General features: G+C 43.4%; 1 protein-coding gene across 4 annotated transcripts in view; it reads right to left on the bottom strand.

Annotated features, from left to right (window-relative positions):
• Nucleotides 1-16,555, bottom strand: part of fbxw7 (F-box and WD repeat domain containing 7) — a 137,840-nt gene that overhangs the window by 88,448 nt on the left and 32,837 nt on the right. For 3 of the 4 annotated variants that reach the window (XM_069665712.1, XM_069665709.1, XM_069665711.1), the window contains 2 exons: nucleotides 5,763-6,011; nucleotides 5,013-5,555 (listed from right to left, as the gene is read on the bottom strand). In XM_069665712.1, the coding sequence (XP_069521813.1) occupies nucleotides 5,013-5,555; nucleotides 5,763-5,942 (723 nt within the window). In that variant the 5' untranslated portion in view covers nucleotides 5,943-6,011. Of the gene's footprint in view, nucleotides 1-5,012; nucleotides 5,556-5,762; nucleotides 6,012-14,414; nucleotides 14,565-16,555 lie in introns of those variants that run through there. The other variant, XM_069665708.1, reaches the window with a different exon arrangement.

The following is a 16,555-nucleotide window of genomic DNA, read 5'->3' on the forward strand; positions in this document are numbered from 1 at the left end:
AATATTACATTTGCAGCTATAGACTGAACTAAAACTACTCATCTGTTCTGAAGTCGATGCTTATCTGTGCACTTTTACAACCAGTTATAACCCTTTAGTACCATTTCTATTTAGCTTTAACCTTTTGATCATTATAAAATGTGTTTCATTACCTGGTTTCATCTCATCACATCTACACTCCTTTGTTTTTACACCCTTTCGGTCAAAAACAACAATTCTATCATTTGTACACAGAAATCAGGGCACAAATCTAGTTGTGAATATTTAAGTTTTTAAAGTTGTTAAAGTTTCTATTTTAGTTTTCTATGCTTTAATATGTGTGTCACACTCTCCTGTATGGTTAAGGAGGTTAGGAAAAAGGAATAATTTTTTTTTTGGAGGGCATAACAATCCCCAAAGAAGAAGCTTCAATTCATAAGAGTAGATTTTCTAGGACCACTGTCTTTAAGAAGCTATCACACACAATGGCACACTGCACATAAAACACAAATATACATTTGTAAGATGAATCTAAATTTTGCAACAATTAAAAAATTCTTACAAATCATTTACAAACGTTTCTTTATCATAATTTTAACATCTCTCTCTTGAACTGTCAATAAATGTCGACCTCCTCTTCCTACACTGCTCCTAATTCCAAGCACACAAGAGCCACAGCTGAACAAAATGTGTACATTCGACATCAAAGCCAGCTGGCCCACCATGGTGACGAGGACCCTGACAAACCTATCCGACAGCTGTGTGAGACAGTGAGGGGCACACAGGAGGAAATTCAGACTAACTGCTATATTTAGGCGGATATATGCAAGGGCACCGTCTCCATCAAAGGCTCAGGCACTCATATAACAGGTATGACATAATACGGGAAACAACTGGGCCAGTTAAAGAGAGACACATGCTCCTGAACAGCATTTGTTTTACTTCGCTGCTGCGCTGCTTCCTATTGTCAGAGGCTATGGAGAGAGAAATATCCTGGTCATGAGACTACACGGCTGGTGACAAATCAAATTACTGTCTGTGGAGATGGTGTATTATCTCTGCTGTCCTCCATGTAGCCTCTCAGGCATTAAGGACAATATACAATACGATCCAAGAGTATAAAACCAAGTGTTGTTTAATTACACATAAACTAAATATCTTCTGCCTAAGGTGTTATTTAGGAAGATGACTAAAGTGATTATGGGACAAGAGGAAACTAAAGAAATACTTGATAAAAGAACAAATGCTGATATTGTTCGGATTATTGATCGGGGTGTTATTAAAATAAAGAACTGTACTGGTGGGAGGGTTTTACAACAGTTAGTTCCAAGTAATCTGATTGGACAAGAGGCATTCCATGAGTGCTGATATAGAGCACAACAGCACTGGGACTTCTCACACTGTGTATCTCTCCAGCCTCAGCCACGTGTTTTGAATACTGTGAATCAACAATACAGCGGGCCGTGTATTCCTTAAGATTGATCAAGCTGATACCTCTGAATCACACAGCAGACTCTTATTTCACTGGTTGTAGACACAACGTGCAGGAGAATGTTTGGGTTGCCTGGCAACAAAAGTACAGTTTCAGTTACCAAGAGTTGGTGGAGCAAAAGTACTTTGTGCGACTATTTGCCGCTTTTTAACTGTTGTATAAAAGCAATATCACATGAGAAGCAGTGATGTTGTACTGAATATCATCACTGCTGTGATTCAGTCGTAGGCACGAGGCCGCAGGCCACAGGCGTGATGATATTTGTTACAACATCACTCACTCTCATGTGATATTGCTTAAATAAACAATAGAATGTAGAGGACACCCCAGATTATTTCATATCTGTATAAAAAACTTCATATCTGTATAAATAAACACTAAACAAAGTAAATTAATAATAATTATGCTAATAAACGCATCGCAAAAGACCTGAAACACAGTTAATAAGGAAATGCATTTAATGCACTTGCACCATGCATTAACACTGAGCATGCTCAGATTGAGCCCTAGAAACATGGGCCAACCTCGATTCAGTCTGTGACAATTAATGCAACTTTCAGGTCAGTTGGTAGAGCAGGCGCTCCATGTACAGAGGCTACAGTCTTCGTCGCACTGGTCGCAGGTTCGACTCCCAGTCTGCTGGTCATTTAGTGCATGTCGTCACCTACTCTCTCCTCCCTGTATTCCCTGGCTATCTTCAGCTGTCCTATCTAATAAAGGCAAATATCAGAAAAATAATCTTAACCAATTTATACGATAGCTGAGGAAGGACAAAGGTGGTTCATAAAGAAAAAATAGCACTTCTGCTATTTGACATTTTTATGGAAAGTGATCAGGAGAGACGTTACAAACAGGAACTGTTTTAAACATGCTGAGCAGCAGAAAGATATTGTAACCGTTTCTGTTTATACACACAACTCAATTTATTTATCGCACGCCATGTAGTCATAGCAACGTCAACATTGCTATCGCATATTTTCCTCATATCCGGGAGGCTCGACTCCAATATTTAAGTCAACCATCCCTTTGATGTATTAGGTGGCTCATGTCAAAATCTATGTTGAAATCACACTGCAAATTATACAAATCATCACTCCGACACCATTTGAATACAGGTGCTGTGAAGGCCACTGCAGCACTCAAAGCGTCATGCCATCATTCATCAGTGAAACGAGACACCGGCACCGACATCCAAACACCGTGTGCTGTGCTACATCGGAGCCGTTTGAACCGAGCACATTAATTCTGTTACAGAGGAAAGATCTGACACTGCGTTACACTTGTCTCCCGAACATCAAGCGCTGCTCCGCCCCTCATCGCTCGTCATGTCAGCCATCAGTCAGCGAGGCATGCACGTGCTTGGAGTTTTAACATGTCCTAAAACAGGCTTCTGTACATTCTAGACATGAATCAAGTATTTACAACGAGGCTGTTAAGTTATAATTATTTCATGCTGTGCCGTCACTCCTCTATCATAAACTGCAGAGCATCGAACGTCTTAGAATACAGCATGTGATTAAACTGCTAAAAGATGTGAGGAGAGGAAAGCCCTTTTTACTTATGATAGTGATCAGGGTTAATTTGTTTGTCAGATAACTTTGCAGCTGTGACCTCACACCGTGGCTGCTTTATTGGCTGATAAACGTTGCAATTCAGCATTTATCCAGGGCTTCCTCTATCTGTTTGCATGCACTGAGTTTGTGGTACTGATGAGGCAGTGTGACGTTGTTTTACATCACATATCCACTGAAAACGTTGTGAAATGTTTCAGCTTTTATCTTCCCTTCCAGTGACGCAAACATGTGGTGTCTTTTTAGCAGCCTAAATCCTATTTGGGACGGATTCTACCAGCCACAGTTTACATCTCTCATGTTTTAGTTCTATATTCCTGTCACAGTGGAAAGCATCAGACTCTCTTAAAGATAGTCATTAATGTTTAACAACATGGGCCAGTGTCCTGAAGGTACCTCCAGGATCTTTACAGACACTTTTAACCGGCTGGATGAAAACATATTCCATCATCAGCAAGATAAAAAAAAAACTACCTCACATGGTTTTTAAAACTTCACTTATTTCTTAAGTTGCAACCATGTTTCCTTTTTAGAAAACCACCAGCTACCATCTTCATTTAAAGGGGGGGGGTATTATGCTAATTTTTCCCACACTGATGCTCTGTGCAGGCCCTCATACAGCCTCTGACTGAACGACTGAGTCAGCTCTGTCCCTTTACAAAACCCCGCCCCTACAAGCCCACTTTCTTCTGATTGGCCAGCTCTTCGAAGCCTGCACTTTATGATGTCACAAAGTGCAGCGTGTAGAAGAAACTGTGTGAAACCTGGCCTTCACAGCAGCCTGCTGACTGCGCTGAGAAGACTGGGCATTACTCCAACATACTTTTACCTACAGATTTGAAACTTCACCCACGTTTAGTTTGACCATCCAACATTGTAACATTATATACATGTCTTAAAATGTGAAACAGCATAATACTCCCTCTTTGAGATGATTGCCGCCCACACCAAGAAAATTTGCTACGACAATAACAATAAAAGCATCCACACTGAAGAACCATAACATTCTGTGAACAGTGTGAAGCAAAGACTGCAGCTGTTTTGGCAGCTAAGGAAAGAAGATATTGAAGACCTGTTACTGATATACGATGCACAGAGTAATGAAAGAAAACCAGAAGGATTCTTCAAAGAAGAGATGAGCTACAAAAAATAGTTTGAAGACAAATCATAAATTGATAATACAACAATTATGTCACCCTACAGATGGATGGTAGCCTGCCCATCATCAAAGAGGACAACAGTAGGGACAAAACAAACTTCAGGGGCCATATCAGCGCCACAAACCGCTTGACTTACTGGCAGTTTGTCTCAGGGTAAAGAGTTTTTTATGTGTAATTTGCAGACTAATATAAGTTTATATGCTTTAATAAATTGTCAACCACAATGGAGATCAGAGTAGACCATTTGGAAAGAAGAAATGTGAATAATAACATCAGGACTGGGTAATTCAAATATAAAATGTAGTTCCATTTTCCTTCTGCGAGGATGTTTTGGTAGCTGCCCTGTAGTGTATGTCTGTGCAGTTCAGTAACACCTTACTTCCAAAAGAGGGAGCTGCAGTCTTACATATGAACCATGTTCTGCCAGTGCAAAACACTGTGGGTGAGTTTTTCACACCAGCGATGTGATGAGAACTAAAAACTGTGAACAACTCCTTCTGAACCTGCTGTGTCTGCTGTAGAGGTGAGTTCACACAAGCACATCATGTGTCACTTAGGTCGAGCTTCAGCCAGCACATGTCTTACGTCTTTGTCTCTAAGGTATCTGACTTTAACCCAATGAAGTGCAGGTAAATTAAATTTTGTTTGTGGTGAATGTAGTATTAAAAAAACTACATTTAAAAACTTCAGCAGCAAATTCCCCTGCAGGAGCAGTGAAAACTCACAGAGCTCACTGTGAGCTGTTTACTCAGGGACTATTTCTTCAGTAGCTCCAGTGAAAACCATTAAACAAACACCAGCTGTGCTTACCTTCTTGTTGGAAGAGCTTTGGTGTGTACAACCCGAGTCCAGGTTGTTATTGGGGGCAGACACATTGTTCCTGTGAGAGGGAGACCGCAGCCCCTCCTCTCCTTCTCCTTCCTCCTCCTCTTCCTCCTCCCTCCCACTCTCCGCCGAATGTTCAAAGTCATCGCTGTCTTGGTCCATCTCCTCCTCGTCCTCATCCTCCTCCTCTTCCTCCTCGCCCTCTTCCCTCTCCTCTTCCTCCCTTCCCTGCTCCTCCCCTCCCTCTGTCCTCTCCTCCGCCTCCTCCTCCTCCTGGTGACTGCTGCTATTGTTGTTCTCCTCCTCCTCTTCCTCCTCCTCCTCGTCTTCGCCCAGCGGCTGGCCTCGCAGCCGCCTCTGCTCGGCCCCCCACATCCATCGCGCTCCCTTTTCTCCTCCGTTCACCTCGTTTGGAGGGCCCTCTTCGTCTTCCTCGCCTTCCTCGTCTCCCCGGGGGCCGTTGCTGGCTCCCGACTCACTTGGCGCCCATGGCTGTTCTCTCTCGCCATCAACCTGCGACGCCTCGGGCTGCAAAGAGCCAGACAAAACAAATAATGCAATGCATGTGGCACTTAAACCTGCAAACTACTTACTTGCAACAATACACAGTTATAAGAGTGGATTTGATCTAGTCTTCTACACACGTCGGCTTATATCTTGCTCATCTTTAAGCTTTACATTTCAAACACTTCAACATGACTACATCATCATTTAATGAATGTCAGTAGTTCTTACCCTTTGCTGCAGCTGCCCTTCCTCCTCGACTACCCGGTTCATGTGCTCATCCTCATCACCCTCCTCTGCTGCCTGCTGAGGTGCCCGGGCCGTGGAGGAGGCGTTACCTCGCACTGCCGGACCCCCCGGCCCTCGACTCCGCCTGCTGCTGCTGCCCCCCGACAGCAGATCCTGGTTCATTTCCAAAAGCCAGCTTGCTACCTCCTGGACCTTCGCTAGGCTGTCTGAGGAGGAGAAGGGCTTGGCATTCTGCAAAGAGACACACAAAGAAAAGGGATATAGATCATCAGCATTTGTTGTTTTTACTCCTGTCCACACTTCGCTCGTGTTATTTGTGCTAAAATCAAACAACTGCCTCCTTTTTGGATATCACTCCATACACAGCAAGCGAGCTCATTGCTTATTTCCTGCAAAACAAAGTGTGAACATCCCTCTTCACTTTCTATTCTTGCCTCTGAATTAAAATAATCAAACAGTCGTTCTTGGACCCACACTATGGCTGGTCAGCAGCAGACAAGGAAAAAAAGGTGGGAGTGCTTGTGTTTGGCTTCAGATCACACAGCGTTTGGATGGGCTGAAAAGCCTTGAGAGCTTCTAGTGTTCGAGCTTCCAACAAAGCCAATAAACAAAGTCCAATCTGTCAAATACAAAAGCTAAACATGGCTCGAATGTACCAGAAGCTGGTCCAGCAATTGTCCTTAACGCTTTGTATAGTCTACATACACGCTTCGGAAGATGAAACCCATGTTGTATATCTTCTAAATCTGCTGTGTGGCTGCTATGAGTTCACCAGTTTATGATGGTGAACATGCTGGATAAACAGAGAAGTCACGAGATGTCTCAAACTGCTGTATATGTATGACTAAAGCTGAATCCACAACGTGACGGCTGGTCCATTTGATGCACCAATGCAGATAAGAATCTAATTCGAGCAACTGTGCTAATCTGTCATCATCAAAGCCTCCACTCTCTTGGGCTGAAGTACTTGTGTTCCTGCACTTATGGGCAGCTGACTGCATCTAGGATGCTGCAATGCATTACTACTGTATGTTCTAAGGGCAAACAAAGGTGAGAATATGGAAGGAGGGGAAAGTGCAGACTACACAGCAGCCATGCAACAACTCCCATACAAACTTGGATACCTCAACTCAGGGTGTTGTGTGCGTTAAGGTAGAGGGTATGTCATTTGAACCAATCCAAGGTCGCAAACACAAAACACCCTGTAAAAGCCGCCACATCATGCCTCATCTCCAAATGTTGCCCAGGTTCCTAATTAGGCTCTGATACAAACTCTCTTAATATTTGTATATATCTTCTAGTAGTCTAGTTCAGTAAATAACAGGTGGTTGTGCTGGAAGCAGTGATTCATTTCATCTAGTTATATTCCATTACACGCTCCAAAATCTGCACTTGCATCCACAGACAAACTCTGCTTTGATCTCCCACCTGTGCAAACGTCTCTGCAAGATCACAAGGTGCGAAAAACAAATATTACAACAATCCAGCCAACGGTTGTTCAGTTTCACTTATATGATTGAAAGGTGAGTAGGATACAAGGTGTGGTGTGGCTGTTGTTTTTTGATTTGTACTTGAGATGTGCCGACTGTTAAGAATTGTAACCGGTTAATACTTCCAGTTAAACGGTTAAATAACACGTTTTTATTGTCGTTAGCTGAGCTGAGCCTGAGAGGAGAGCAAAAAAAGGAGTGTGTGGGACTATTTTACCCAAGACGACGCCAACGACACAGACATTACTTGTAAATTGTACAATGCAGAACTTAAATACAGCGGTGGTACAAGCATGATGCAATACCACATGCGAAGCAAAAATCAACAAGCATCCCGACCGGCAGGTCCAGCGCAAGTTTCTCAACCGTGTCTTTCACTGAGGGAGAAACGAGCCGTCAAAGACAAAGACATCTTGTCGGTTAACGGGTCAAAATAAAACTCTAAATGCTCATTCCTAATTTGTGCCCATATAAAATGTTCTATTGTAGAACATGTAATGTAAAAATCACTGCTTGGTATGATTTGGAAGTTGTATCATCACTAAGTTGGCACGTTCTTACTACACAGTTTTACAATCCTCTCAACACGGCCTGCAGCACACAAAGGAGACCCTCATGGTTGTGTAGGCGGCGGTCCGCACTAGAATTGTTTGATAATTTACAAAGATGTTAAATATTCTTCTTTGTTTAAGAAAGCAGCATTCAGAGAATCTTGGCATATTCACATTGTGGCAGAATCAACTAAGAAAAGGTCATTTATTCCAGCTCAAAATGCGCCACGTTTGTAATCTGTGCATTTAAAGATCGCCACCAGTTCTCCAGTAGAGATTTAAAGCCCTCTGAGGAAACCGTCTGGATGAAAACATAAGGAAATATAACGGATTTGACTTTTTCAGACATCTGGCAAAGATACCAACAAGAAACAAAAGCTCTGTTGTCATACTGCAAAGAAACTTCTGGCATTTCCCAGGCAAAGGTGTTGATGAAGTATTACTTGTATAATAATACAAGATGTAAGATTTCAAGACGCATTACACAGGCAGTACAACTGAATGCAGGTGCCGACCATTCACTAACAGCTCTCTGTGTTTTTCTGAACAGAAAGCAGCTTCAGAAGACGAATTATTGTTTGCATCTTGGTGTCAAAAATTCTTAAAATAACCCCCAGAGATTCAATGCTGTAAAACAATATGACAATAATAAACAAAGTGAGGTGAAAACTCCTCGCAGGCATTGTGTCCCCTTCGCTTTGGTCTTCAGTGCTATTTAAATCTGAACAATGTGCCGCTCAAACACACAAAAGGTATCGCACTCAAAAGTAAATCACTTGTTTTGTTCTACTTACTCAACGTTCATGTGGCAAGAAAGGCTTATGTAAATAAAGGTAAGTGGGATGGTTGACTCATGGACTTGCCAGGGCCAAGTGTTAGTGGGCTGAGTAGGTAGCATGCAAAGCAGCTCCGTCCTCAAGTGTTTATAGTATCAGTGACTTCCACTAATACATCTGAAGCTGTAGAAGTGGTAAGAAACATAAATACTGGAGTGGAGTGGCGCAAAATGTGCATACATTAGCAGCTGCAGGGAAGATTTTCACAATAAATAATAAAATGGCGTCCGCCAAACAGCTGTTTTATTTTGAAAAACTCAAGAGAGTGGATGAGTTTTGGTGAATGAACAATTCTTTCAAGTCGATCTACAGACTCGTTACATTCAGGGGGTTTACTATGAGGCACATTAAGTCAGCTTTTCACCGCTGGTCACACACATTACGGAGAAAAACTACATTTTGTCTGCTGAGCTGAGCGTAATCTCGGCTAATGTAGCTTTAAAAGGTGCCAATGGGCTTTTTAAATGCCCACATGAGGCCCGTGGCTAATCTTAACTGTGACAAATTAAGGATGAGCCATGCAGACTGCAGCTCCAAAATCTCCTCAATGCACTACATACCAGATGAGAAAATGTATTTGGGAGGCTCACATACTTTATCAGTCTCAGTGAAAAACCAATTGCTTTGACCTTGAAGGAAAAGTCACTGGTCCCTTTGTCAGGCAGGCTTCTCCCTGTCTCGGCTGCATGGTCCCGCTGCTGTGGTGGGAAGCATTAGACCTATCTCAGATTGCAGAGCCCACCCCCCCCCCCCCCGCCCCTCGGGACCGCCAGTTCATTGCTGCGAGCCGAGAGGAGGAAGGGCTATGAATAGCTAAAGTTGTCCCTGCCTTTTACCGGAACGAACGAGGTTCCGTAATTAGTTTCCTAAACACAGAAAGAAAAGTGTTTGTTGTTATTGTTGTTCAAACTATTGTGAGCGGTGCAAACAGGATGCAGAGATTGACGCACTGTAAGAACGTGATGCTGATGAAACAGGACAGATGTAATAAGTAAATAAGGAGAAAGGAAGCTTGTACAATTATGAAACAGTTCTTTTCCTTCAGCTTATACAGAGGTTGAATTGTTTTCTGGGCAGCTAAAACGTAGATGATATTCCAGCAACACTTGTGTTGAACAAGGACTTGGCACATTTAGTATTGCACACACAGGTTTCATTCTCCAGGCTCTATTCTTAGTCCTGCAAGAGCTATGAAGTGGGCAAAAATAGCTTTAGGAAGCCGAGGGCAGGTGTGGGTTTGTTTTTCCTGAAACAAATGGGCAACACAGGAGAGAGCCTCTGAGAGCAAGCAGAGAAATTACATCAGATTTTTCCCCCCCAGGTTACGAGACTATGATCACAAAAACACATGCTTGGTATCGAGTTAAACACACAAATACATCAAGACCGTTGTTTTAAAGCTTTAACTTCAACTGATCAGGTCAGCTGCAATGCCAGAAAACTAACATGTCAAAATAGACAATAATTAAAGAGGGGGTATTATGCTGTTTCACAATGTAAGACGTATACACTCACCAGCCACTTCATTTAGTACACCTGTAATCCAACACACCAGCTCAGCCATAAGAGTTGCTTTTATGTTGCCTGTAATGTACAGGCTTTTTTGTACGCTGTCACAGAGGTGTGGATTCAATGACATTTCAGCATCAAGGTCATAGTTGGTGGTGGGGCTGTACTGAGCTGCATTATATTGGTGTTTCTAAATCTCTGGCCCCCTCATGTATGTAAATAGGGAGGACAATATAATGTAGTTCAGCACAACACCACCTTTAAGTACGGCCTCGGTAATAATCATCATTGAATTTACACACTTCTGACTCTCATCAAAACAAAAGTCGACAAAAGCTAAACTTCATAAAAGCAGAATCCGTGGCAGTGCTGTTGAAGTGCATTAAATGTACAGGTGTATCTAATGAAGTGGCCGGTGAGTGTATATATAATGTTACAATGTTAGATGTCCAGACTAAATGTGGCCGAAGTTTCAAATCTGTAGGTAAAAGTATGTTGGAGTAATCCCCCAGGCTTCTCAGCTCAGTCTGCTGTGAACGCCAGGTTTCACACTGTTTTTTCTCCACGCAGCACTTACGCACTGCAGAGTTACAATAACCACTAACTCTGCAGTTTCCCCTCATGTCTGTGGAGCGTTTTGGCATCTTTCAGCTCATTATTTTTGTTTTTCCAACCCTCAAACTCCGCTCTCGTCTATCTTGTTTTTGGGCAGCTGCGTTCAGCAAAAAAAGGCTCTGTGTTCCCAACAATGCAAGCTGCTTAACACAAAACAAGAGACAAAACAAGATGAGCGAGTACCTGGTGAAGGATATGCTTTCGTAGCTAACAGCTATATACTACGCAAACAGAATGAACATAAAAATTAGGTTTGTTATTTGGCCCAAAACACGAGCTACAAATGAAAGCGTACGTCTCTCTGTGTGTGCTGTGTAAGTAAATAGGCATCTGTAAGGTGTTTATGTGTCAGTTATGCCCCCAAGTGTCAAAAACACATGAAGGCAGCATCGCCAACAAAAACAACAAAGTTTCACTTCTTTCGAAGTTTCTCCTTCCGATCTGTGATCTCTTGGCTCACCTGTTTGTTGACAACTTAAGCAGAATCTTTTTAATTGTGCCCAGCAGCAAAGTGTTCTGTAAACGTTTAGTGGCCTTTTCTTAGAATAATAAGATGAATGTAGACCAGCCTTGGGAATGTGTGCCCAGCTGTCTGGCAGAGCTACATACATCCAGACAGTCCCTGCTGATCGGCGGGGGAGAGGGGGGGCTCTGGGGTTTCTCCAGTGGCTGGTGCCAAGTTGGCACTTCACAGATAAAGCCACAGCTGTGCCACACACAGACATTACTTTAGCCTTGTTCAGAGACTCGACATGGGGCACTTGAGTTAGAGAGGACTTCTCTTGTGTGGATTTGGACTGAGTTCTTTACAGGCTGTGGGCAACAGGTCAGTGTTTACTTTCTAGGAATATCATGAAAGCAGCTGTTAACCTGCCCGTCCTGGAACACAGCTGATGTCAAAACCTGATTACAGCTGTTGAACAAGCAGTTAAAGTTTGATTATGAGCTACACCGATCAGCCGTAACATCATGACCACTGACAGGTGAATAACATTGATTATGTCGTTACAATGGCCCCTGGCAGTGGGCGGGATATGTTAGGAAGCACGTGAACATTTGGATGATGCAGTGTGATGCTTTGGGCATGTTCTGCTGGGGAACCTTGGCCTGCGTCAATGTCAAGGTAGGTTGTATGTGCCAAAGTAACATCTACATGAATGGCAGGACCCAAGTACAGCCCTTCATTGACACGGTATTCCCTAATGGCAGTGGCCTCTTACAGCAGGATAACGCGCCCTGCCACACTGCAAGGAATGGTTCAGGAATGGTTTGAGGAACACGACAATGAGTTCAAGGTGTTGACTTGGCCTCCAAAGTGGGATGTGCTGGATAAACTAGTCCGATCCATGGAGGCTGCACCTCGCAGCTTACAGAGGTCTAGTGGAGTCCATGCCTTGATGGGTCAGGGCTGTTTTGGCAGCAAAAGGGGGGCCTACACAAAACTAGGCAGGTGGTCATAATGTTATGGATGATTTGTACCGATTCACATGGACCCATTCAAGATTCAAGAGCAAAAATTATTTCTTGAGTTGTCCCAAGCTAATATGCAGTGTCATGTTAATGAAGACATTTGGACCGTTTGGTATGTGATTTAGGAACTGCAACCTCAAACATATCAATCCTAAACATCCAGTTTTGCTCAGGCTATGGAAGAGAGGCCCTTATTTCTTCACAAGACAGAAGAACTCCCTTTGTTGTACCAAAGAAAATTTGCAACCTCTCCATCTTAACTTAGGCTGCCAGTAAATCGCAGTTTAATTCATGTCGGTTGAGAAAGAACTTATTCGACAGGAAAGAGAAATGAGACGTATTTTCCTCCACCATTAAAGACAGTTTGGTCAGAAGTTTATGAAGACACTTGGGTACAATTACTTGTAGTGATAATTTAATAAGGTTTACAAAAGTAACAGAACAAACTTTATGTAACATTCGTCAACAACATTGTTTCCAGCCAAAAGACTTTTGCCATTAAAATGTGATTTATTAACGTGGAGACAATATTGTACTCTGAAATCACTTTAGCCGACAGACATGATGTCAGCATTGGAAGTTTAATATAATAAAATATATAATAGATATAATAACGAGAATTCCACATCCTTCATGTTCGCTGTGGTCATGGAGAGACTCTGTGCTCGCTGATGGATTGTGAAAACGGAGATCCAGGGGGAAATGTGTCCATGATTTCCTGCTTTGAAAAAGATGAATCCCGACTTTAAAGAGGCTCAATCGTTCAAGGCTACCGCTAACAGCTAGCACATAAAACCCTGGTGAGAGTAAGGAAGGAAAATTAGGTGGACCGAGCCGAACACTGCACAAACGGTGGCGATAAATCACAGCAATGTGACCTTAATAGAACGGCGGGAGAGAGTGAAGAATATATTGGCTGTTCACAAAGCACAAACTGTAGTAAGAGATACTGATTGAGCAGTGGATGTATAGTGGCTCCGCTTACACTTTAAACACTGGGACGTTAATGAAGACTGAACAGAGTCATATCGGTGTCTTAAAGCTGTAACTGTAACATGTGGCACAGAAACTTTGGCTTCTACAGTGAGAGAGGCTTTGAGTCGGGTGAAGCAACAATATAAATTGTTTTCAGGATTCCTACAAAGTCAAGAAAGACTATAAATACACGGCTTTGCTGAAACCTGTGTCTCCAGTTCAATGCAGAAGCTATCAATCGATGGCTCTATTTTGAGCCGGTGCCCTGTGATGTCTCAGAGGAAGAAAGTGAGACCTCACTCCCTGAGCTGCTTCACACAGACAACATATTTCCACTTTCATTTCCCAGTTAAGTACTTTATTCTGTGACAGTGGTTCCCCGAGACAACACTGAATTCTGCTCAACAGAAAGGGGAAATTAAGGTTTTGTCTATAAGCGCTACGCCTCCTCTAAAACTGTCACTCATTATCTCTTTTTCATTGAATTGTTGCCATGCAACAGCCCAATAATACCACAACATTTTCCTTTGTGAATTCTCCATCATTACTCACGAGGGCATGAATCTTCTTAGAAATAAGAGCATCAGTCTCTTCTTCTGTGAGAGTGGCCGCCTGCCAGAACGAGAGTGGAAGGGACTTAAAATCCCAGTCAGTACCCGCCAACTACTAAAACAGCCATGTGCAAAACAAACAATGAAAGAGGGGGAACCCTAGGAGCTGCAGCCATGACGCCTGTGTTAGAGCAAAGTCACACTCTCGCTCACACACGGCTGGCACGTGCACACGGGCACTCAGACGCTAGAATCTTGTTTGGCTTTCATTTGCTCCATTAGGAAAAGCTTTTCCTCCAATTGATGTGGGGCATCAATCGCTGTAAACCACAGGCAGTCTGAAGGCATCCATTTAAATGAGTCTGCCAGCTGAAAGCAAGTCCACTGTTGTCAAGGCAGCAAGAGAGCCATTAAATCACCTGCTTCTATTAAATAATCAATTCCTGTGCTGCTCTCTGGTAGCACACTTCTTACAGCTGAGAAATAGTTTTCGGAAAGCAGATAAACAAGGACGCCGGACTTCACATGCGGTGCTTTCTGCAACAAGCCGCCAGCCTCTAAATGTTTCCTGCACACAGGTGATAACACACAGAAAGCATACGGCTGGCCGATCAGGAGGCACGGGGACACGGATTACCTTTGGTTGAGGCGGGCAGCCAGTGGCCAGGCGGTGCAGCTGTTCTGAAGTCTGGCTGGAGAAGAGATCCGAGCAGCAAGCGGTGCGGCCCAGTCTCTTCATCAGAGACGAGATGAAGCTGCAGCCACAGCCACACATCGACTTGCTCATTAGTAGCCCGACTGTTCCTGGGGTTAGAAGACGTGAGGGGGAAAAAAAGAGCGCTGCAAAGCGGCAGACACTTCCTGGTTCTGCTGAATTCCCTCAGTTTTCCTGTTGCTCAGATGTATTCCACATGGTGCTGCTCCACAGGTACTCCGTCACTGAGATCAGTTTTATCTTCAGTCACCATAACAGTGATGCCAACGCGCTCACCTTAATCCATATAGTGAGAGCACTTAGGGAAGTAGAGTTTGTCGCTCCATTTCCCTCGTGATTTCTTCCCACTTACTCCACTCCCAATGCTGTACTTGTACCTCTTAACAGCACGCGCCTCCTCCTGTAGCTCCCCCTATTTGCAAAAAGTCACTCCCATTCACAAAACACCTTCTTCTGATATTGCACGCAACACTCCGGATGCGACGTCTGCCACTACTCTTCCTTCTGTCTCCCACAATTTCCATCCGTTTCTCTCCCCTCCCTTCCCCTGCCTACGGCTGCTGTGCAATGAGGATGCTATCCCCGTCAACGCTGCCGCCACCACTGTACACACGCCCTCCTCCTCCTCCTCCTCCTCCTCCCTCCGCCACCACGAGCGGCTCCAGCAGAAAGCCACTCAGACTGAGCTCCTCCAACTTGCCGATAAAAGTGCTTCCCTTCTATGACATTGGAGCTCCTGTTTGTTCCGTTAATTGAGGAGGCAGTGGACAGAATATTAGAAGAAATCCAAGCCACTCTGCCGGCACCAGAAGGACAGATAAGCAGGATACAGTAAGGATGCTGTGGGAGGGGGAGGGGTCCAGGGTGAGCATTTAGGAGACAACTGAGCAGAAAGGACTCTTATGGTAATAATCTGTCGCTGCGGTCAAGATGCGGCTGATGTCTGCTGTATTAATGCACACTTTCTCTAACTGAGAAAGAAAATGGATAATAAACGCTCTGCTATGCAGGTGTAACGCTTTGAATCGAGCACCTACATAAAGCACAGTATCATGGGATACATGGGATTTTTTATCCCCCGTGTGTCAACAATCTGCCCCAGCTTCAGTGAGCGTGCTCGAGTCAGCACAGACGTTTGACCTGATGAATCTAGTGACACGCACGGACCACATAAACATTATTCAGACTCACCAGATATAACAAGGCCTTGGGAGGGATAGAGAGATAGAGAGTGGGAGGGGCGGCAATAATGACAGGGCAGAGACAGGCCAACAAAACCCTGAGAATGGGTCCTCTGTTAAAGGAACGGCAGCAGCTTTCTATTAATAGCACACTCATAATAAAGCGGATTGACTATTCAGAACTGTCTGCTAACAGAACCCAATCAAAGACAATGCAAGATGACATGCAGATACCGCAGAAGACGAGCACTAGCAGACGACAACAAAGCCACACGAGACATAAAGAGAAACCAGAGTACCCACTATTCTGGAAATCTGTTGGTGACATATTTAACTTTATTCTGACATTTTATGGATAAAATCGTTATTCTGATGGTTGAAAAAATCTTCAAACAATAAATTATTGTATTTTAAGCTTTTTTATGAGTTCTGGTAACTATTTAAGGCAGTTCATAGATACAACCAATGACTGTATATTAAGATGCACGACGTGTCTCCATCTACTCTCATGGTACAAAACTAAAGCCAGACTACCCCCAATGCGGCTGCTGCTGTTTTGCACATTCAGAGTCTGTGCAGTAGAGATGCAGTTACGTCTCCTCTCGCCGTTCCTCCTCTACTCTGCTAATCCGGAACTGATCGTCTGCAGGAGCCGTATTTGTCAACAGAGCTGTCAATCATCCTTTTTACAGCATCAAATAACTAATTAAAAATAAACTTGTCAGAAAAATGAACACTTGGACATAAATCAGCATGATAAGAACTAACTATAATGACAGAAACCATGTTTGAGAAACTTTTATTTGCCGTGTATTTTGATTTTATAGTTTGACTCATGTCCCATCTGTTAACATGGAGGAGGCAGGCTTTATGACCTATACT

Source organism: Semicossyphus pulcher, unplaced genomic scaffold (assembly GCF_022749685.1).
Source record: "Semicossyphus pulcher isolate SPU_LCO1_2020_fin unplaced genomic scaffold, fSemPul1.0.p SCAF_17, whole genome shotgun sequence".
Taxonomy (NCBI): domain Eukaryota; kingdom Metazoa; phylum Chordata; class Actinopteri; order Labriformes; family Labridae; genus Semicossyphus; species Semicossyphus pulcher.